General features: G+C 36.7%; 1 protein-coding gene across 7 annotated transcripts in view; it reads right to left on the bottom strand.

Moving 5' to 3' along the window:
• Positions 1-1,953: 1,953 nt before the first annotated feature.
• fryl (furry homolog, like) overlaps positions 1,954-22,790 on the bottom strand; it is a 255,534-nt gene continuing 234,697 nt past the window's right edge. For 4 of the 7 annotated variants that reach the window (XM_052033379.1, XM_052033381.1, XM_052033382.1 and 1 more), the window contains 4 exons: positions 16,544-16,561; positions 9,869-9,979; positions 5,016-5,200; positions 1,954-3,863 (listed from right to left, as the gene is read on the bottom strand). In XM_052033379.1, the coding sequence (XP_051889339.1) occupies positions 3,605-3,863; positions 5,016-5,200; positions 9,869-9,979; positions 16,544-16,561 (573 nt within the window). In that variant the 3' untranslated portion in view covers positions 1,954-3,604. The remainder of the gene's footprint in view (positions 3,864-5,015; positions 5,201-9,868; positions 9,980-16,543; positions 16,562-22,790) is intronic. The other 3 variants (XM_052033380.1, XM_052033383.1, XM_052033387.1) reach the window with 1 other exon arrangement.

The raw sequence follows: 22,790 nt of genomic DNA, 5'->3' as shown, positions 1-22,790 counted from the left end.
CCCAATAAAAGCTTGAACGGTGGTACACTGCAGTCTTCTACACTTGATATTGAATAAAACAAGTGATAACATGAATGATAGAGAAATGAAGAGCTACGTGGGAGGGAAGGGTTGGATAGATATTAGAGCAAGATAAAATGTCGGCACAACATTGGGCAGAAGAGCCTGTTCTGGTCTAACTGTATCAGAACTAGTTAATTTTGCTGTACGTCACCCATGTGTAACACGGGCTGTTTTTCTCTCCACTAGCTTGTACTGACCTATGCATTTTCTAAAACTGCTTTGAACCGTTCATGTTTCTTTGCTTTCGCTCTGACTGCCATCTAATCTATTAACTAGATATTCACTGCGGCCACTCTGCTATCAGCCTACCGGATATTCCCTTTACTTGATTTGTCCCTTGCCATCACCTATTTGGAACAACTAACTAGCTGTCTCTTCCCCAGTTCTGACAAATATCTTTAACCTGGAACATGAACTTTCTTTCAACAGATGCTGAATGTTTCCAGCGCTTCATTTTTATTTCAGATTTCCAGTCGCAGGTTTGTTTCATTTTTTTCATATTGTTGAATTCACTACTGCCCTTTCAGGATTGTCCACTTAGTGATTTTGCTTATCTAGGTAAAAGTATACCATTGTTCATAAATTTTGAAACTGTAATCCATTACTGAATCAGACCAAGCTGGAAAATTAAGAACACGATTGAGCACGGGCAGAACAACTTTCTTCATTCAGCCATGTGGGTGGTCAAGGGTGCATTTGGTGTAGATAGGAACAGGCAGTAGCTGAATCTGCCTTTGGTGTACAAGGAAACAAATGGCTGACCTATTTCCAATATTTTGACACTTTAAATTGAAACATTAAAAAAGATCTCATCCAGGATTGCATGTGACTGGTAATAGTTTCTCTTGATGCAAGAAATCTTCATCTGAAACATTAACTGCTCCTTGGCCTCCACAGATTTATGCCTGACTTGTGTATTTTTCTAGCACCTGCAGCCACTTGTCTCCAGTATAAATCTCAAGACCAGCTTACTTTTGCCAATAGCCTTGATTTCATTGAAGCTCTTGTACTATCACTAAATGGTTTGCACTATTAGAAATCCAAATTGCAATTCAACATACATAGTTCACACCCCATGGAGGAACACTACACTTGGAAATGTTCATGTCTAAAAGCCCTTAACCAACACTCATGACTTCTAAATTGGTTGTTCAGTTCATCAGTGGACCTTTTGGTGGGGTGGGGGACAGGGAAAGGGATTTTTTATTCCTAGATGTTCAAAGAGAAAATTAACCCCCATTTACATGTGGTAAACAATGTGAATAAAATTGTACCAGCCTGTAAGGTAATATGCTATTAACCATAGCTGAAGGCTGGAAGACATGTACTTTACACAAAGCAAATCTATGATGACTTGCATCTCCAAACCCAGTTTAATTTGAGCTATGGTTTCAAAGTGGGATTTTTAATCCTTAATTGCATATCAACCAAATTCCAGAGATCACCTTGGTTGCATAGTTCACATCCCATGAAGGAACACTACATTTGGAAATGTTCATGTCTGAAGAGTGCTCTCCCAGAATGAGATATTTTAAAACAAAAATTCAAGCCTTGGTTCAGCTGTCTGGTGTGGTGATGTAGCAGTGAAATACTTCAAAGACTTAATATCCAGTGGGAGAGTGAGGAGAAAAGGTTCATGTTTTCTATTTGCATTCTTATTTGTCCCCCCTAAGTTCAGGGGTGTAAGCATAATAAAGTGCTAAATAGTCCAATAATCTTATTCAGATGGTTAGCTTTTGCTTATTCAAACATCTTACAAATATGGGCAGTTCTAAAACTATCCCAAACAGGAGAATTAATCACTTTGTATTATCAACAAATAATCAAATGTATTAAAATTGCTTAAGATATGAAATTTAAAATGGACAAACTACTTTCCCCATTAAATATTTAGAGTCATAGTACCAAACTGCCAACAAAATAATTTATCATTGTTGAAGAATGATTACAGTGATTTGTTAATTTGCTATGACTGGTTACAGAGCCTTAAATTATCTTAACTACTGTTTGCAGTCTGATAGCATGCACAGTGCCTTTAAACTCATACAATTCATTACAAGTATGCCTGGTCTACAGTTCACTTTCTCAGAAGGCAAAAAGCTAAAATTGAACAGTACATTCTATGCTCCATGATATGGAGCCCAATAAAAATCACAGTGGATAGGATAGATGCATATAATAAGCAGGGTCATTCCCAGCAAACAGAGGCAGTACACCATCAATGGGTGAATTTACATTCAATATCTTTCCCCACAGAACGCCACTGCTACGAACAATCTCACTTATTTCAAAAGCTGGAAAGTTTCAGCATTCGTCCTTGAGTATCACTAATGTTGTGTATTCAGTCTTGTCTTTCCCAATAATGCAGCAAAGGATGGTCCCGAAGTTCAAAATCCACGGGAGACAGATGAGTAGACAGAATATTATTTGCTCTTGGGTTTATCTAAATTCAGACTGGAGAGGCAGCAGATAAAGACTCATTACCAGTACTTAAGTATTTTGTTTTGCATTAGTTTTATACACCTATTCTCAACAGTGCAATGCACAAATATACAAGGAAATACTTTTTTTACACTATACAAGTCTAAAATATTTACAGAGTAGAATAACTTAAATGAATTCTCCTAATGAAAATGGCTAGGATGCAGCACTTTTTCTGTTGCCACTTGGTTAAGTCCCTACAGGCGCATTTTTGGTTATATACCATCAGTACTTGTAACATAACTACTGAGCAGAGAACATCTAATGTCCACTGAACAGTAAACAAAATAACAGATGCAGTATTAGTTTTACATTGCTGAGTAAAACTCAACTTGGTATCCCAACTTTCTAAGATTTTCTACAGCATACCATCGATCATGTTAACTCTAATACAAAATAAATTTCTTAAAAAAAAGTTTTCAGACATGCTCTGAGAGACCTTATGAACTATTAACACTTTATGCTAAAGCCTGCAGTCAATGTCAAATCAAGTTAACCTCTTGCATACAATCCTTTGCCACAGGGAAAGTGGCATGAAATTCTGTCTGAGGGGTTTAACCTGTTTTCGTCCAGACACTGAAAGCTGACGTTGCCATGTGTTGCTTTGAAGCCTTGCAGGTTATTCAGCCTAAAGCCATTTCCTAGATGATTTTTAGCATCATTCCACCTGCTGCAGAGAGCCTGAATGTCACTATTATACATCATTATATGGGAGCTGGCTTGTCTTCAGAAAAAGAAGAATATGTGCCCTTCCATGCCTTTTGCTTTCAATATGGCTACAGTACAAGTGCAATAGACCATGTCTTGATTGCACAGACAATCCTTATTTTGCGCACCTAGAGTGACTTGCCCCATACTGCTGTTAATTGTGTGCAGCTACTGCCCACTTTTTTTCTTATCCCCCGTTTAACATCTGGTTCTTTAAATGTCTGACTGTTTCTATAAATAGATGCAACCTGGTGAGTGTTCAAAACAAATTGAAGCTGATGTGAGGGGGGATATGGTTAATATTCATAACATATCTTAATGCAATGTGTAAATATTGAGTTACTGCTGTAGATTAAAATCCAGTACTCTGAACATCAGCCGCAGGTGTTGATTTTGCCAGAAGTTGGTATGACTGCACTGTTCGCAGAGATTCGCGAATTTGTAGATTCAACTCCATCAGTTTGGAGCAGACTTTGGATAAATCCTGGTTAGACCCCACTACAGCAAAGCTGCCAGTTTGGCCCAAAGTCTGATGGCGAAAATAAATGTGTAGGAGGGTTTGTACTGGATCATCTTCCCCACTTCCAAAAATATCATTGGGCCATATGGATCTGGTGGATAAAAATGTAAAGGTTAATTTACAAAGCTTTGATTTTATGTAATCTCTAACATTAATGCATCTAGATCTTCATTATAGTTTTTAAAATAATTGCAAATGTAACAACTGCTTACCAATTTAAGTAGATCTTATCAAGATTAAAAACAAAATGCTGGAAATACTGAGCAGGTCTCCTGCAGGTGCTGTCTGACCTGAGTATTTCTAACACTTTGTTTCTATTTTAAATTTCCAGAATCTGCAATTTTATTTCATTTTCATATCACCAAGTATTTGTAAAATTTCAGGATGTAAAGTCTGTTTGTAAAATCAGCAAGATGTTGTCTTAACGTATTGTAGTTTAACACAAGGAAAAAAACTTTGTTCACAGTGTCATGTGTCTAGTAGGGTACCCAGTTTGACATTCATTTTAGTTCTATTACATTCAAGAATTAAGATGCCCCTGAAACTAATGCTTGTGGCAGGCCAATTGCTTATGATCCAAGATTCTAGCAGATTTTGGCATAGTGATCTTCTTGGTGATGGCAATGAAACAACTAACCTCAAAGAAGTCAGCAAAGTTTGATCAAGGAATTCATAGTCTTGAAATTAACTTGCATCAGCTTTGATAACTGGGTGTGAAATTATTTATGAAAAGGATATTCAACAAATCTGCAACAAGGTAGATTATACAAGATAGGAAAGGGGAGGCTTGCATAGTCAGGGACTTCCCAGTCCATGCTTCCCAATGAAAATTAATATTGGGATTTTCCCTATAACGTAGTCAGGTTCCTTGTTAGTAAAGGCTGCCTAAGCGTGAGAAAATTCATTTAGAAGCAAAAGCCAATTATGACATTATATGACTAATGTTCCAGATTTTTCAGTTGCAAGCCTAAAATCCATCATGAATATTGATGGAGTAAGTAAGCTGGTGCTATATCATGCAGAAATCAGACATCAACTGCACTTTCGAAGTCCTAAATGTGAAAGTAACACAGGAAACTGCATGAAAGTTGCATTAATTTGTTAAATCATGTTGCATTGCTCATAATGTAACTCTAGAATTCATTTGTTTGCCTTCTAACCTTTGGAAATGAGTTAATTCCATAACAAAAAAATGGGATCTGGATTTCTAACATTTATTGAACAAAATAGTCATATGTGTTACCTGAATGCCTTGACTTGAGCAAGTGCAGAAGGAAACTCCTTGTTTCTCAAAGATTCAATGAGAGATTGAATGGCAGTCTCTGTGCATGCTTGCAGGGTTTCAGGAACTTCAACTTCATCACTCATGCCTTCTGCTTCTTTCAGACTGGCTTCCAACAAGGCTAGTTCCTCAGACATATTTATCACCTTTATATTAAAAAAAGATGTATGAAAACAGACTCTCATATGGTTCTCCTAAATCACCACCATGGTATCTACATTGTTAAATAACTGAAGAACAAAACATGATGCACACATTTTAAATTTACCTCTACTATTGTGATGTTGTGTTTCTGAGAAGGCTAGTATTTATTTCTCATTCCTATTTTCCCCTTAAAGAAGTTGGTGGTCATAGAAAATCTTGAATTGACGTAGGGTGTTCTGGAATAGTTGCGCAGTGCTGATTAAGGATCGGTGATTTATTTCCAACTGTGGATAATGAGAGACAGAGGTACCCTGCAAGAGGTGGTGTCTTGATGTGCCTACTGTCCTTGTCTTTCTGTTGTAATCCAGATCAGAACTTTGCATGGTGCTATCCAGAAAAACTTGGCATGTTGCTAGAGTGTAAAATTGCAGACAAGGTGTTCCAGTGGTGAAAGGGGGTCAATCAAGTGAGCTGCCTTATTTTAAACATTATTAAATTTCTTGAATGTTTTTATACTTGAATGGGTATAGCTTCAATAAAATATTTAAGGAAGTGGAGAATAGCATGCTATAGACAATGAAAAGGTTTTGAGGAAATTGGGGAAGTGAATCACTTCACAGAACACCCACTTTGAGTTGATGGTAATCAAATAAACTTTTCACTGGCTGAATCATCTATAAACAAAAGATGATAGGATGTTGGAGGTCAATCATCTCAATCCCATGGCATTGTTGCAGGAGTTTCTTGGGGCAGTGGGCTAGACTTAATTACCTTCACTAATTTTAATGAATGACCTTCCCTCTATAAGGTCAGAGGTGTGAAGGCAGAATTAAGATGAAGTAAACTGGGGGAACTCAGCTGGTCAAGCAGCATCTGTGGTGGCAAAGGGATAGTCATGATTTTCACATTGATTATTTTGTATTCCTGATTTTAATAATTTTCAATCAGGATGTCAGCAGTGAGAGAGTTGGTGATTGAGGACACATCAGTGCCTGGGTGCAGTGGTGGTAGAAGTGGTACTAATGGTAGAAATTAGTTCATATTGAAATCCTTCTGCTATAGTTTTGTCCACTTGCTCTATTAGTATCTTTTGAATACATGGCTTTCTATCCCATCATCTAAGTCATTTATAAATACTGAAAATAATTGGAGCCCCTGTGCAATTTCCTGCAGGTCAGTCTAGTCACATCCTGCCACTTTTAAACACCTGCACATTATTTCTACTTTGTTTCCTGTCAGCCAACTTTCTGGCCAGGTCAATAAATTTCGACAAGCTTTGACTTCAGCAAAGTCTCTTGTGAAGGAAATGCCTTCTGGATGTTCACATTTTCCATTCCATTCTCCCAGTTCCACTGGTTATGTTGGTTGTTCTGATGATGACACTTTCCACTCCAATGCTTCTAAGATGTTTTCTTCTGAACTGTGGCCTTCCCTCGAGTTTAGTTAAAAGGGCTATCAAGCACATCCTCTCTACTTGCCCCTTCCTCTCCCAATCACAGCAAGGGTAGGGTTCCCTCGTCCTTGGCTTCCATCCCATCAGCCTCCATATTCAATAGTTTGCCTCTACCATCAGTTGCATCCTCCCACCCCCATTCTATCCACATGGTTTGTTCTTCCATCTCCACCAACCACTTCCCTTCTCATTGTGTTTTCATACACAACTGCAGAAGATGAAACAGCTGACCCTTTACCTCATTTTTCCCATCATACAGGGGCTCTCACAAGTGAAGCAGCGATTCACTTGCACAGTTTAGTATTTTGCCTTCAATGCTCAACATTTGGTCTCCTCTACATTGGAGAACCCTGCGTAGACTGGGTGACCATGTACTTCCAGATGCCTGCAACTTTTAATTCTCTATCCACTCTCACTCTGACCCCTGTCTTTGGCCTCTTAAACTGTCCTGAGGACCAACACAAATTTCAGCAACCCATCTTCTATCTAGGCTCAGTGTTGAGTCCTGAAGCCTGCAATTTTGCATAACTAACCTTCCCTGTTTGTGTCAGAACTGGTGACTTCCAATGTAAGGTTATTTACCTGTCATATTAACTGATGTTCCCTCCCTGACCTGTTGAGTATAACCAGCATTCTCTTGTACTTCAAATTTCCAGCAACGACTGTGTTGTACATCTCATGGTTCCAGTGCTGTTTTTCTTCTCTCTACTGCCCTCATTCATCTTCCCCTACATGCACCCGTCCAGATGGATCAGCTGCGATTCACAAGCATTCATCCCCCTCTCTTAGACAGCACCTACAGCATTTGTCACCTGGGCAATCTTGATCTCCACCGTATCAGACATTCCCTTTGCTCACTCCACTCATCCCCCTCTCTGGAACGTAAAATGCTTGTTTTCACACATTTCCCTTTCTGATTAAATAATCGACCTGAAACAAATCAAATCTATTTCATTCTCCATAAATGCTTTCTGACCTGCTGAGCATCTCCAGCATTTTCTGTTTTTTAATCATCTACACTTCCATAAATAACATGCAGGAACATTCCCCTGACCAGTACTTCAGTTTCCCCTTCAGAAAAAATTTCATCAGGTCTTTCCCCCTTATCAAACCAGCATTGGCTCTCCTTGATCAACCCAACATTTCTTAAAACATTTTGCTCTAACTTTCCCAGTTCTGATGAATGTTAATTAACCTGAAGCAATGAGTTAGATCTTTAGTCATATTGCCAGCGCACTTCCATCCCTAACTTCCTTGCAGAAGTCCTGTTTGTTCAGTATTGGTAATTGTGGTAGCACATTCTATCCAGACACTGTTACTCTGGTAGATCCCTCATGGAGTACACAGGGCACTGTAATCTCCCATGGGCCTTCCAGCCTGAAGGCTGGGAAATCTGCCTCCTTAAGCCCATGTTGGTTTAAACCTGGCACTTCATTCAACTGAAAGGAACATATTGATTCCTGAAGATAATTAGATATGATTTTATACAAGTTCAATGATTTCAGCTGATTTTGTGGGAGGATATATTTTTAAATGTAAAACATAACTATTTTTGTGTCTTGACTGTTATGGAACGTGAATGTTAAAGGCATTTACAAACATTCGACAATCCGATTGCATCAACAAGTTTGAAAGCCAGTGGATCTGATGACTAGAGACTCAGTGGCTGTCAAAGTGGTTTTGTGGGTCCAGCTGACTGCTTGGGATAAGTCAGCTTGTGCCGTCTGTCATAACTCAGCACGCACACTGCAATAAGCAGTGTGGCCCAGGGCAGGCAGAAGCAAACGGGCAACAAAAGGGCTGTACCAATAATTCATCTCTCTCTCTCTCTCTCTCTCTCTCTCTAAACAGATGCTATGTAAATGCTGAGTATTTCCAGCAATCTGTGTTTATTTTCAAACATTATAGTAAGGGCTTCTTTAATATTCTTACCTACTTCCTTTAAATCTCTGGGATGACATTTCATCCTGAGAATTTATCACTTTTTAGTACCCTTACTTCACTATTTTGATTGAGCTAATTTTGGCATATTCCTATTCTCAATTTAAAATTAATTACCTCAAGTTCTGTGACTTTCCTCTTTACCTCTAATATTGCTGTAGACAAAATGTGCCATGCTCAACACTTTATTTTCAATATCACATCAGTTTTTATTGGCCACACATTGCCCTTGATCACCTGCCTTTTCCTAATTGTTTGTTGAATTTTATATTTTTAGAAGTTTCTTTTCATACTTTTGTTTTGTAGCTTTTACCACTGTTCCATCACTTTGCTACTTATTTGTCCCAGTCACCAGGATCTGCACATATTTACCTATTTCTATGCCTTTTAGATTTATGTGGTACAGATCCCTTTAGCCGCACATTGCTCTTACTTTAGCCATTAGAGTTCTTGCTTTTTTGAGCTACAAGCTGTTTCTATGTTAACAATTATTTTTATCTCAATGTTCTATTATGATTTGTCCATTAGCAGATTCACCTAGTTGATAGGTTCCATCTCTTAGTCTCATCACTTAGAGGTCAGCCTTACTAAAACCTTAACCAAAACCTGGAATTTTAGCAGTTGCTTTGCTTCCTTCCTTTTGAACACTACACTGAACTCAATCTTGTTATGACAGCTATTACAATAAATGTTTGTGCAACTTTAGGCTCTTACCAAATCAGGTTTATTACAGAATATGGATATTGTTGCAAAAAAACTATTCTGCTATAAATGTTTTACACTTTTAACACAATGCTGCCACTGCAAAGAATAATGAAGTGGCTTAAAAATGTATTTAAAAAAAATACAAATTACATCTAACAGTAAAAGTTCAGCAGGACAATGACAGGGAAGGGAAAATACATCTGGGACTATAGAGGGAGTTCACAGGGCTAAAAATAAGCACGAGAAATACGAGGGGAAAATTTCAGGAAAAGTATGTGAAGAAAAGTTTTAAGAGATGGCAGAAAGGCTCTGTGATGGAGCAAACTGAATTATAGGCTAGAAGTTTTAAATATACATCTTGAATCAATTTTTCTTTACAAATTCTGTTGTAAGAAGAGGTTTACTTTGGAAATACATGGAATGATTACTGGAGAACAAATATTACAATAATTGTTAAGTAGCAAGGAAGCTGACTTTAACAAAGTTATACACAATAGAATTCAAGCTGGATAAATCACTAAGCCAATGACAGGCAGAGAAAGCATGAAACCTGATAGCAGAAGGAGTTTACCTCAGCCTCTTTCTTGATCATGTCCACTTGATTTATGAGTTTGCAGTAGGCTTGATACAAAAGTAGTAGTTGGAAGTGAAGTTTGTACAGCCTTCGACATAACTCCAGCTCCTATAAAAAGAGTGGACATAGTACCATGACTTGTTACATATGAAATAATACGAAGATTTACTGGTGAACTTTCTGCAATGAGATATTAAAGATGGTTACTAAGTGTACAAAGTCATTTCCATCTTAAAATGAGCTGATACAATATAAAGCTGATGAAATGCAGATGAATGCTGAGCCTTGCATTACACTCAGTTCCAATCCCAGTAAAGAAAGCATTAAGAAAAATCACATAGATGCACCTGACACAAAGCAGCCAGCATTTGCTGTGACAATGTTAACCACTACTAAACATTAATATATGACTTTCAGGAATAAGGCTCTTAGCAGATGTAGCAAAATATTTCCCACAAACTAATTTTCAATTCTACTGCTGGACTGATAATTACTAGTACTATGCCTAGACAGATATGGTACTTTAAAGTCATTAAGTAAAAAGCAAAATTTTACATTTGACTTGTGATTCCTATATGGTATTATAATACAAAATGATGTGACTACTCTTAAGAAGGAAGGAGTGCTGGAGAATGTACTCAACAGATGCTTACTGATTCCACAAAAATGCAACTCGACTCTGACAGGGAATATTGGCAACCAGCAACTAATAGCTGACTACCCATTAGGAGAAGTGACCACCCACTCAATGGGTAGAAATCAAATCCACCAGTCACCCTCCATCTGCTGCTGCAACCCCCACTGCCACCAGCTCACCCAATTTGACTGCAGACACAAAAAAACTGACAGTGGACCACATTGTAAACCATTGCCCAAGACACGGTTGGGGGTACGTATTGCTAAATATCCACCAAGTAACACCAGAAACCATAGTTTGAGATTGAAACCTGGACAGACCATTCCAGTGTTGAACATCAGATTGCCATATGACAATCACACTAAATCAGGTGTAATCAATAATATACCCATAAGGAACCGAAACAATGAAAACGATGCTGATATCCCATACAAATCTGTAATATAATTCTGAACCCTGATTGAACAGAAGTTTACCTTGCAATTCCCAGTTTCTAACCTTTTTTAAAGATGTTTTATGCATTATAAAAACAGACATTTCACCCATTTTACAAAGATTGCAACTAATGCCTTACAGGGCAAATTTTTCTGTTCCTACTCAGTGACTTTTGTAAATACACAATAAACCTATTTCCTTGATATTAGTCATTACATTTAGAACTGTTCAAAATGATAAAACATTCTCCAATTACCAGTTTTAAAAAGGTCTAATTTGACTGAATGTCTTTACTGTAAAATGCTTCTCCTTTGATCAAATACATATTTATTTTAAATTACTAAATTCCAAACATTTATCTTAACCGCAGAATTAGAAAGGGAGGATATCATGTCTGTGCCAGAAATTCATTTACTCCCTTGCCCGTACTCCATGAACCTACATACATGTCCTTTTTAAGTACACATTCAGCGTGAACTCTTGGCCACAGATAATCTTGGTAAATATAATCTTGTTAGAATGGAGTTTGATATAGATAACATTTATTCATTGTAAGCTTGTGCACATTTTAATGAGAATTCTGCTACGTTGATCCTGTCTCAGTTATACAGCTTCACATAGAATCTAGTTCCTTCTATCCGTGAATGAATTTGTGAACTCTTTTCAGCAAAGTGTACAGCTGCTCCTGAAAGCTTATTACTTGCTGAAAATGGAAGAAGTTGTAATATTCTGGACAGCAAAACCTTTTCAATTTCCTCTTGCTACTGATTTCTTCATAATTTGAGGAAAACAAAGAGTTGACATGGATTCAGTACTAATCTTGCCATATGAATTGTTTTGGAGCAGCTGGTAGTGCTTTTTCCAGGAGTTAGCCATGATTCTCTGTTGAATTCCAATGCTAGCAAGGTGTTAAGCCAGCAGCAGCATCTCTCAAGTCTTTTTGAGCCCCTTATTGATGTGTTTTGCAACCTTTAAGGACCTGTGGTTTCTGCTCAGCGATTCTCCTGTTTCTACACACCTTGCAGTATCCTCCCATTTATTGCGTATTCCTTTGCTTCACCACAGCTCCAGAAATGCATGACCTCACACTTTCCTGGACTTAATTTCATTTGCTATTTTTCTATCCACATACCCAAGACATCCACATCTTAATCTTTCCGAGTCTAAGGCTTTCCTCTCACTATCAACTGCATCACCAATTTTTGTATCAATTGTAAACTTCTTTATTAGTTCCCCTACTTATAAGCCTAAATCATCAATATATACAACCACAAGCAAGGATTCAAGTACTGAGCCTTATAAAATCCCACTGGTAATAGCCTTCCAACTCTCAAACTCACCAGTCACTTCTCTGCTTCCTATCACTGAGCCAACTTTGGATCTAATTTGTCACTCTTCCTTAGATTCCAGCTTTTATTTCTACATTCTGAACATTTTCAATTGTTAATCAGAGTCAATTTCTGCTTAACAATTCCCTGTGAATATCTTTTGATTAATCTGTCCCTCAGAACTGATTCCCATAATTTTTCCATCATTGAAGATAAAATACCTAGCTTGTAATTCTTTGGTTTATCCCTGTCTGCCTTTTTAAACAATAGAGAATTAGCAGCCCAGTAGGCAGGAAGTTTTGAAAACTGATGGTTAGTGCTTCCACTTCCTTTACCAGCCCAGGGTATATTTCATCCTTTTGACGAATTATCCACGTTCAATTAGGCTAAATCCTTCAATACTTCCTTTTCTTTTGTTTAACTCATCCAACAGTTTCTCTTCCTCCCTCATCACAATGTTGGCACCACCCTGAATGTATAACACATACTTGTACAAAGTGGCCATCTTCACAAAAGAATTTGGTCCCTAATCAGCCCCATTCTTTCCTTATCCTCTTGCTCTTTATTTCCAAAACATCGGTAGATTTTATTTGGTTTTTTTAAAATCTCCCATCTTGCCTAAAATCATGTAACCAAAACAACAAGGCTATGATTCCTGCACCTCTTTAAGCTATGTTCAGCAATAGCTATCATCTCATACTTGAACAATTATCTGTGCCTTTAATTCACCTGCCTAATTCATTATAATCTTTGCATTTTAGGATACCCCATTAAGCACAGCCAGAATCCTCCTTTGTGTATTTCCCAACCTTTAATTGTTCTGCATTCCCGGAACTCTCATTCATTTACTGTCTTACTTTCGACACACCCACATTTAATGTTAAATTTTCCACCTGCCTTCTTGCATGAAAGCAAGTTGTTCACCACAACTTCATTTGACTCAGTCCATAAAAATTCTCATGAATTAATTTCTGAAAAATAAATCTAAGTGTTGAAAATTACACTGCAGATTGTTGTTGGAGGAGTGAAACTCTATAGATACTTTGTGCAATCAGAATTATAGGACTTTTTATATTAACATAGTTCAGAATGTATTACATTCAAACTTATAAACATGCTGTAATAATGGGCCTGCAAGTGAATATTTAACTATCAACACTATCTTGTAATTTAATAATGTGATAAAATGTTTATTAATTACTATTATATTTAACAAAACTATAATGCTTTGCTAAAATATATACAAATAGTTTCAATATTTTTGTTAACCAGTATTGAAAAATTCTGGGAAATGTAATTTTTTTTAAAAAATAAGCTTGTTAAATATGGAATAATGTATTGTTAATAGTTTATTAAGAGTTTAAGCCATACACCACTAGTAGTTTAAACTCCAAGGTTCTACTTAATTTTCAAATACTGATTACACAGTACCCTTACAGAGCAATGCAATCAATTAACGTTTGTCCAGAAAGTAACAACTTGAATTTATGTATCACTTTTAATGTAGTAATATGTCTTGCAGCGTTTCACAGGAACATTATCAAACAAAAATGATCAATTATTGTACAGATAAGATGAAACCTAAACATTACATTGAAACAGTTGGAACATCATCTAGTATTTTAATCAGTGAAATGTGATGCATGTCAAGGTAAGAGGGTAAAAGCCAAATGGAACTCTGATTTGGATAACAATGGTATAAAAAAGAGACAAGCTTCAATGAGTCAAATCATTCACTTGTGAATATTTTCAGATTTTAACTGTGTTCTTGATGACATCATAGAGCACAGGTCTGTGTTCCTGCGTAATGACTCTGAAGTTCCACTTGAAGTTTTTCTTCCATACATTTAGCATTTACTGCAAAATTACACTTGTCTTCATAATAAATGAGACAGATAATTTAAGACTCAACCTGCTGTAACATCTTAAAGAGATATTTAGTTGCTAAAATGTTAAATGTCACATTAAAATTGTTACAAATTACTATTCTTTTATTCTCTTCATTTCTCTACTTGTTTTCTCAGTGCAGTTTCAGGTTTTCTTAGTTTGCTAATATTTACTGTACTTCAAATGCCAAATATCTAACACAGTTTCTGAAAATTACTGTTAAACAAAATAATTGAAGGAAGTGGAGAGATAAGAGACTGCAGATGCTTGAATCTGGAGCAAAAAGCAAACCGCTGGAGGACCTCAGCAAGTCAAGCAACGTCTGTCAAGGCAAAGGGATGGTCAATGTTTCGGGTTGAGACCCTGCATCAGGACTGAGAGTGTAGAGGAAAAATAACCAAGGGAGGGGTGAGACAGGGGCTGGTACACAGATGACGGGCAGATGGGGAAAGAGGATAGGATGGGTAGGCCAAAGGTGAAGAAACCCAGGTGGATAGATGGGTGGTGATGAGCAGATGGAACCAGGTGGGGAGGGGAGGGGGAGGGGAAGGAAGAAGTAAACAAAGGAAAGGGTAGGAGCGGGAAAGGAACACAGGAGGCATTGGTTACATGACACTGGCAAGTTCAACGTTCATACCACTGGGCTGTAGACTATCCAAATGGAATCTGGCATCACCAACCAGCCCCCATCTCACCCCTCCCTCTCACCTCTATATATTGGCTATTTTTCCTCTACACTCTCAGTCCAAAATATCAACCATCCCTTTGCCCCCACAGATGCTGCCTGACCCACTGAGTTCCTCTACCAGTTTGTTAATTGAAGGAAGTTGTTAAGTGCCAAAATCAGTGAGTTTTTATATTATGTCAGAACATTCATGTTACAATAAATTGTTTTAAAAGGCTAGGAAACATCTTTAGTATTTATAAGACAAAAAAAATTGAACTGTATTATAACCAGCAACTATTTTCAACTCAGCGAGAATACTTCAGATATTTTAATGTACATGTTGATGTTTTTTTTGTGAAGTTTTACACTCTGGTAGATAAAAACTGATTTTGAAGATTTACTTCATTACAAATTTAATTATTACTGAATAAATATTTACAGCTTCTATATTTAAAGTAAGTAAATAATATTCACCATTCTGCCCAGTTTATGAAAAAAAAATGGATAGAAAAGAATTGACAACTTTGGGACATTTCAAACTTGAGACTTGGCTTACTGTTCAAAAATAAGGTAATCATTTATTTCAGCCTTATTGTACTTAAGTTTGGTATTTTATATAAAATGTACCCTAAATTGATAGAAAAATAGACATTATGAATTTTAAAACTATTTTAGAATATCTATTTGAAAGATATTTTAATACTTCCTAAACTTAAAACGACTTCTGAGCATTCCAGAGAGGAGGAATTTCACCTTCAGGTTTAGGCTGGGGAAACCATGGTTGTTCTCCTTGGAACAAAGAGGATTGAGAGGTATTAAAGATCATGACTGGTTAGACAGGGTGAATAGAGAGATTTTCACAATCATGAATGTATCAAGAACGAGGGCACAGATCTAAACTGCTGGGCAAAAGAAGAAAATTTTTTTACTTCTGCAGTGGTTAGGAGGCGGCATATATTCAGTGGGCCAACAGGTCTCCTTCTGTATCATGAGAAAATATGAGAATTTTAGTTATAATCAACTCAACATCTATAAAGGGAGATGGAAACAGTCAATGAGGATTATTCAAAAGAATCAGATACATAGTTGAGGGAATGTAATTTCCAGGAAAAGAGTAGAACTTTCCAGGAAAAGAATTGATAGGGTTACTTTACTAAGGACCAAATTGCTTCTTTCTATGTGTAACAATTCTAAGGTTCTATAACTTAATGTAATATTGAGATATACTTTCCATTCAGTTCATCATTGCCCACTGCTTGAGAAGTCATCAGTGCATATTCTTAAAGCATGCAGCCAGTATTACTGATGTCAATGTCTTATTTGTACATTTTGTCAAGAATAACCAATGCACAGTTGCACTTGCTTCTGATATCAAACAACTGATGCTACGTTAATTACCTCACAACTGAATGTCATTTTATCAATACCAAAATAACAAAATCCAATGCATTTTATATTGTTACTGAAGATACTGAATGAAAGATTTTTCCTTTTCCCTATTTATGTCAGAGATTACAAGGACCACAAGCATATATGACAAATAGCATAAACAACATGGAAGCAATAAGTAGCATTCCTTGGTAGTTGCAAACCATGTATACACATACATGAATGATGGCAGACACACCACAGGGTTACAAATGTAAACACAGCAAACAAATGTAAGTTTGCAATTCCAACAGTGTTAAGATGTCTAGAAGACAAGAACCATCACTTACTGCTAGAACTTCCATTTGCTAAGCAAGAGGGTGAAGTCACAAAACAAGGAAAGAAAAGAGATCAAGAATTAGTGACAGTCAAAGATGCTCCAGTGTTTATAAGAACCAATTTACAAATTGTTACAGATCAAACCCAAATACTGAGTGATGGTTAGGTGTACTCAAAGGAATTTCAACTCGTCTAAGTCATTTGAGGCCCCTCAACCGACTTAAAAATATTTCAGATTAAACAGTTACTAATATTTATAAGAAATCACTTTTGGCTCTGTGGTAAGTTTATAAAATGATATTTCATATGCAACTGAATAACTCATTCATAAGATTACGTTAGTCATAAAAAATAGCAGGAGTAGGCCACTTGGCCCCTAGTGCCTGCTCCAATATTCAAAGATTCATGGCTAATCTCTTTCCTTAGCACTACTTCCCTGCACCAATCCCATAACACCAATCCCTTAATATCTAAAAAAAATCATCGGTCTCACATACAATCGAAAACTACAGTAGCTAAGACAACGAAAGCTTATTCCTTATATTAGAATTCCTATCTAAGTTCAATTACAACTTTAATAGTAATGCCATGATAAAATTATCAAATTAACATTTTGTTCCAATAATGATGGGTTTAATTAATATGATCAACTTCACAGAGTTATGAATGAAAAAGTAAATATTTATCTTTTGACTTTTTAATTGGATTTGGAATTGTAAAGGATTTTGTATGTCCTGCTACTGCTTTCTGTAATGTACCTTCAGCACCCTAAACAGATTGTGACAAAGTGAAGGATATAAATTATATTGACAATACAGTAACGATAAGCCTGTAAGAGTATTTTTTAAATTATATGACCGCAGGAATTTAACCACAATAATATTCCTTCAGTTTATTGCATGCAGTTGTGCTACAAGTTAGTCACAACTTTAGTTTTAGGCAGCCAACATGAACAGGAGGTAATTTTAGATTCTTTCCTCATCCAAGTTTGGGTTGGAATTTAGGCTATCAATGATATTATCAGTTGAATCTTGAATTCAGTGTAAATCATTACATTTAAGGAGATGAATGGACAAGTCCTGAGAACCACAAATCAATTAGCTTAACATTATTAGTTGGAAACACCCTCTCATTGAATGACAGAAAAAATTTAAAAACTAAAAATGTAGTCAGCATAGATTTCAAACAAGAAACTCATGCCAGGATAATCCTATCGAATTCTTTTAAGAAGTGGCAGAGAAGGCAAGGGAAAGCAGTGGATACAATATCTTTTTAAAAGAGTTTTGATAGACTCACGACTGCAATCAGAGCATTTGGAGTCAGGAAGGAGGGAGCAGAATGCACAGCAAGCTCTAGAATTGAAAACAAGAGGGGTCAAGGGCAGCCACTCAGTTTGGCCAAGGCTAGTAGACAGTGTATCATGATGATCAACACAAGAACCACTGCTGTGATCAATTTACATTAATAATTGGGATGGAAATGAAAGTATACTTTCAAAATTTGGGGGCTAATTAATATGGACAGGAAGATTTTGAAAAAAATACAAAGTGACATTAATCATCCTTGAGGAGGCAACTATATGCTGCTTGCATAATGAGAGTTTGTGGGATAAAGAAATGAAGGAAACACAAACGGCTAAAAGCAGCGACACAAGTTAATATGGCAAATATTAAAGAGACTGATTTCCCGATGATATAATTATAAGTTAAACCTTCCGTGCACAACATATGACTTGGGGGTTTGTCCTGATCTTGCAACCTCATGTCTGCCCTGTCTGTTCACCTTACTAGCTGCTCCTGCTGTAGATTTGCCAACAGTTCAGTAAGTGCCCGGGATAGCTACAGCTCCTTAAAGGAGTAGCCTGTGACTTCAGAGGAAAGTGCACAGAGACCAGGATCAGTACTGTGGCAGCTGTGGGTGAGGATCTGAGATTGAACTTGACTACAGTAAAACTCCAATAATCCAGTACACTCTGATTTTAGTCGTGTCAGACTAGCAGATTTTCATGATTAATGGATGCTATTTCTATTAATACTCCAACCTGCTTTTAATTTGCTTTTTCGATGTTGCGCAGTATTTTCCAAAATGCGCAGGAACTAGAGCTCTGATGAGAGGAAAGGGAGTGCAGTAAACATCACCTAGTGAGCCAGATACCAAACCACTGGGCTTTCTGAAATCACGTTGACCCTGTCTGATTTTCTGGGTCCATTAAGAGCAAGTTCAAATTTAACTCTCCACCAAGGTTTTCTGTACTGGGGTGGGCATGGATATGTCATGTAAAATAGATAGCGCACTGGTGTGCATAGGTCTGTGCTGCATAACTGAGGGGGATGATATTTGACGGGCACAAGTCGAGCAAGGTAGAAAGGAGAAAGTGAGTGAAGCAGCGAAAGCTATGGTATTTGTGTCATTAAAGGTATTTTAAAAATATTGGTAAAAGATTGTGTATGGTTAAGCGAATGCATGTTTTTCATGAGTTTCCTTAGAAATACTTTGGATTAGAAAACTGATCCTCTACACCAAAGAGCTGTGCACCACTGAGTTAAGCATATTGAACCTTTGTTAGACCATACTTGGGAAAACTGTAGAGTTCTGCTCTCCATATTATAAAAAGGATAAGAAAGGCATTGGTCAAAATGAAAACTAGCTCATCCTGCACCATCATCCCTTTTGCTATGTATTACCTCTGCCTTCACCCTGATCAACCCTTTTGATTTTTCCTCCTGATTGCATCCCCAATCCCTTCTCCACTTGCCTAAAATCTGTAACATTTTATACTTCTTATGAAAATATCATAGTGTTGAAAGGTAAACTCCATTTTCTCTCTCCACAGATGTTGCTTGGTATTTTGATTTTTTTTCAAGCATTCTCTAATTATGCATTTTAGAGAACTTGCACAGTTCAAAAGACATACATTTTATAGATTTTAGTTTTAAATTTCATAATTAAAATTTCATCATGTCCTTAGCAAATCTACTTTCACAATGTTAAGAAATAAAAGCACATTTACTTTTGAAATATTTTCCTAATGTTGCACAATCCTTTTGTAAAATATTTATTAAGAAACTTGCAGCATTCAAGGCAGCAATACTGAAATCTTACAAACAACACTGCTGGTTAAACAGGAAATTCAATTAACAACTGAATTTCAAATCTAACGAAGTACTTAGCTCAGATGGAACTAAACTCTCAAACTGTATAACATTTTAAACACATTCAATATTTTGCTCTAATAATTGAATTCAATGCCGTATCAGTGAACTTTCAGATAATATTCAATAAAGTACCTTACAAAATTTCAGGTACAAGATATATCAAATGCAGCAGCAGGTCTCAAAGTTTGCTACATTTGAAACCAAATAACTAAGGTAAATGGATCTTGCATGTTTTTACAGAAGTGTAGGACATGATATCCCCTGAAGTCAGGGATAGGTCCAATTATGTCTTGCTCTATATATTTGGGCTTGAATGCAGGAACCACATTCTTGAAAACTGCTGACAACAAGGACAGACATTTGGTTTCAGGAAAATATAGGACATTTATCAGAAAGAGTAGGAAACTTAGTTGCAATTTAATGTGGATAAAAGTTAGAAAATATATTTTGGGAAAACAAAATGAGAAATACACTCAATGAAAGGACAAAGAAGGGTATGGATAAATATGGAGACTAAAAGGCACTGTTTTTAGTTCCCTGAAAATCTATGTGCAGCTATTAAAAAGAATGATAGCATCCAAGGGTTTATAAATGGAAGCATATAATAAATAACAATGAACTTAAATAAAACACCTGACTCAGTTTAGAGTGCTTCATTGTGGAAAGGCAATGAAAGTCATAGGAGAGTGTACAGGGTAAATTTATTAGGGTCATTTCAAGGATGGAATATTTAAGGGACTGGAAATACTGGTGCTATTTACAATTAGACAAAGGTTAAGTGGAGATTACTTGAAAATAGGAAAAGGAGCAAGCCCCTCAAGCCTGTTCCATTCAATAAGGTAGTGGCTGATCCATGACCCTATTCCTTGACCTACCTTTGTTCCATCGCCCTTAAAACTTCTCATTAACAAAATTTTGAATCAGGAATTAATAGATTTAACAAAGATATTAGCAGATCCATAATGTCTGCAAGCAGATCTTCCTAATTCCTGGCACTAATTCTTAGACAGTAGATCATGGAAACAGCCAAAGCAAATTTGACCACATCATAATTATTTTATCCTTTTCAGGTACTGCTGTTAATAACCATCTCTTATCAAGCAATCCATCTTGTAATGTTTAAACATTTTTACTATTTGGTGTAAGAATACTTTTAATGTAATTCCCAAACATGCTCAAAGGGGGAGCATCTTTCTGCATAATTCTACGGCAAGGCGAATTGAACCCAAGGCTAAATTGGTTAATGTAATCTTGATAGCATAGCATACACAGGAAAGGTCCTGCTTCTGGAAAAGCAGCTAACTGATTTCTTTCCCTTAAGTCAATGACCAAGTGCCAATGCTTGCATGAAACTCATCCATTCATCTTTTGGAATGGTCATCAAATCAATGATGAAGGGGTGCAGAGGAATGCATGAGCTTGATCCTCTTGCCTGAGACGGTGACACATACATGGCACTCCTGTAATTAGCCTGGAAATTGAATGCAACTTTTGCACACGTGATTAAGCCAACCACTTCTCTCCATTATGATGTGCAATATAAAGAAAATATAAAGTAGTGTTTTCAGGGAAGGAAGAGTTGTGCAAGCCATTTGGCAAGAGACCTGGAGCTGCTGAATAAACATAACCTGAAAAACAAGATGGGTGGTTGAAGTGGCCAGATATAACATATCATCCAGGGGAAAGTACGGCAATAAAAGGAGTGGAGATTATTTGGAGATTGCAGCTTCTACTCAGGCTTAGTGGATAAAATAACTCATGCTACATTCTGCCTGTCTATGGTTATGTCTTCCTTGCATTGAATAAAGTACTGTATAGCTACCAAAGGGGTTATTGTGGAATCATTTTAGATTAGGCTAATTGGCAGAAACCCAAGAATATTTTCAAGGTGTTATGAAAGCTGCATTTTACCAAAGTCTGCTTGTTTTCACCAAACAAACAAATTAGTTTAGCTCTTTGGAATGTTAAATAGGAAGAATTCTTGCCGTATAAGGCCACATACATGGATTATTAATTGTAAAGATTTTGGAAACTAACAGAATGCACTTATGTGGACAGAACATGAACAGGAAGAATGAGTTTCCAGAGCTGAATGGTCAGCTCAGCTTGTATGCATGTCCCCTGAAATTGGACATCTGAGAAAGTGTGTACATTTAATTCTCAGCTCATAAAGTAAATCATACAAACAGAGACAGTTAAGCAGAAAGTGTGCATGTGCCGTAAATGCTTCTTCAATGTGATTTTACAAAAATATTGTGGATGAATGTAGTCCAGTGGTCCCTAAGATTTTGTCAGTCAAATCCTGAATTAAGCATAAATCTTACAATTGTTGATCCCCTTAATTTGTCCAATGCCTTCTCTTCAGTGATAGCAATGATTTCATTCTTTGTTGTCACCAGACCTCAGTTCGTCACTGCATTTACTGTATCTTCCATAGTTTCAGCCAATTTTTCCATTCCCTATTATGACTTCTGCCTTTTACACTATGGATCTCCTATTCTTAGATGTCTAAACCACAGTAGATAAAAGCCTATTCCTGGGTGCAATGCTCAAGATGTGGTGTTCAGAACAACTCACACACATCAAGTATAGTCTTACCAGGGTCTTTGTATGGCTGTAGCATAACTTCTACCCATTTCTATTCAAGACTTAAAGATCGGCATTCTATTTGCCTTTTTAAAAAAATTTTCTTTACCTGATCATGCCAGTTTAAGCTGCAATTCTACTTTGGTCTCCACTGTTATGAGCTTCTTAGCATTTAGAGTATGAGTCAAAACAAATGACCTTGCACTTGCCTGCACTGAAATCCATTTGCCACAATCAGTTTACATGCTTAATCTTTTAATATCTCTTTGTAATTTAATGGTTTAGTACTTACAATGCCATTTATCTTTGTGTCATCAAACTTCAATACATAGCTTTTAATCATGAATAGTTATACGGTGAATAGTTGCAGCCCCAATATTGATTGCTGCAGAAGAGCATAAGTCACATTGTGCCAAATTTGAGTACATACCCATTAATCCTACTCTCTAACACCTACCACTCAGGCATTTTCCTAACCAGGTAATAACTTGCCTCCATTTCCATGAGCTTTTTATTC

This window comes from Pristis pectinata, chromosome 2 (assembly GCF_009764475.1).
Source record: "Pristis pectinata isolate sPriPec2 chromosome 2, sPriPec2.1.pri, whole genome shotgun sequence".
In the NCBI taxonomy this organism is placed as follows: domain Eukaryota; kingdom Metazoa; phylum Chordata; class Chondrichthyes; order Rhinopristiformes; family Pristidae; genus Pristis; species Pristis pectinata.
The sequence above is the reverse complement of the archived record's forward strand: the minus strand, read 5'-3'. Positions and strand labels throughout refer to the sequence as shown.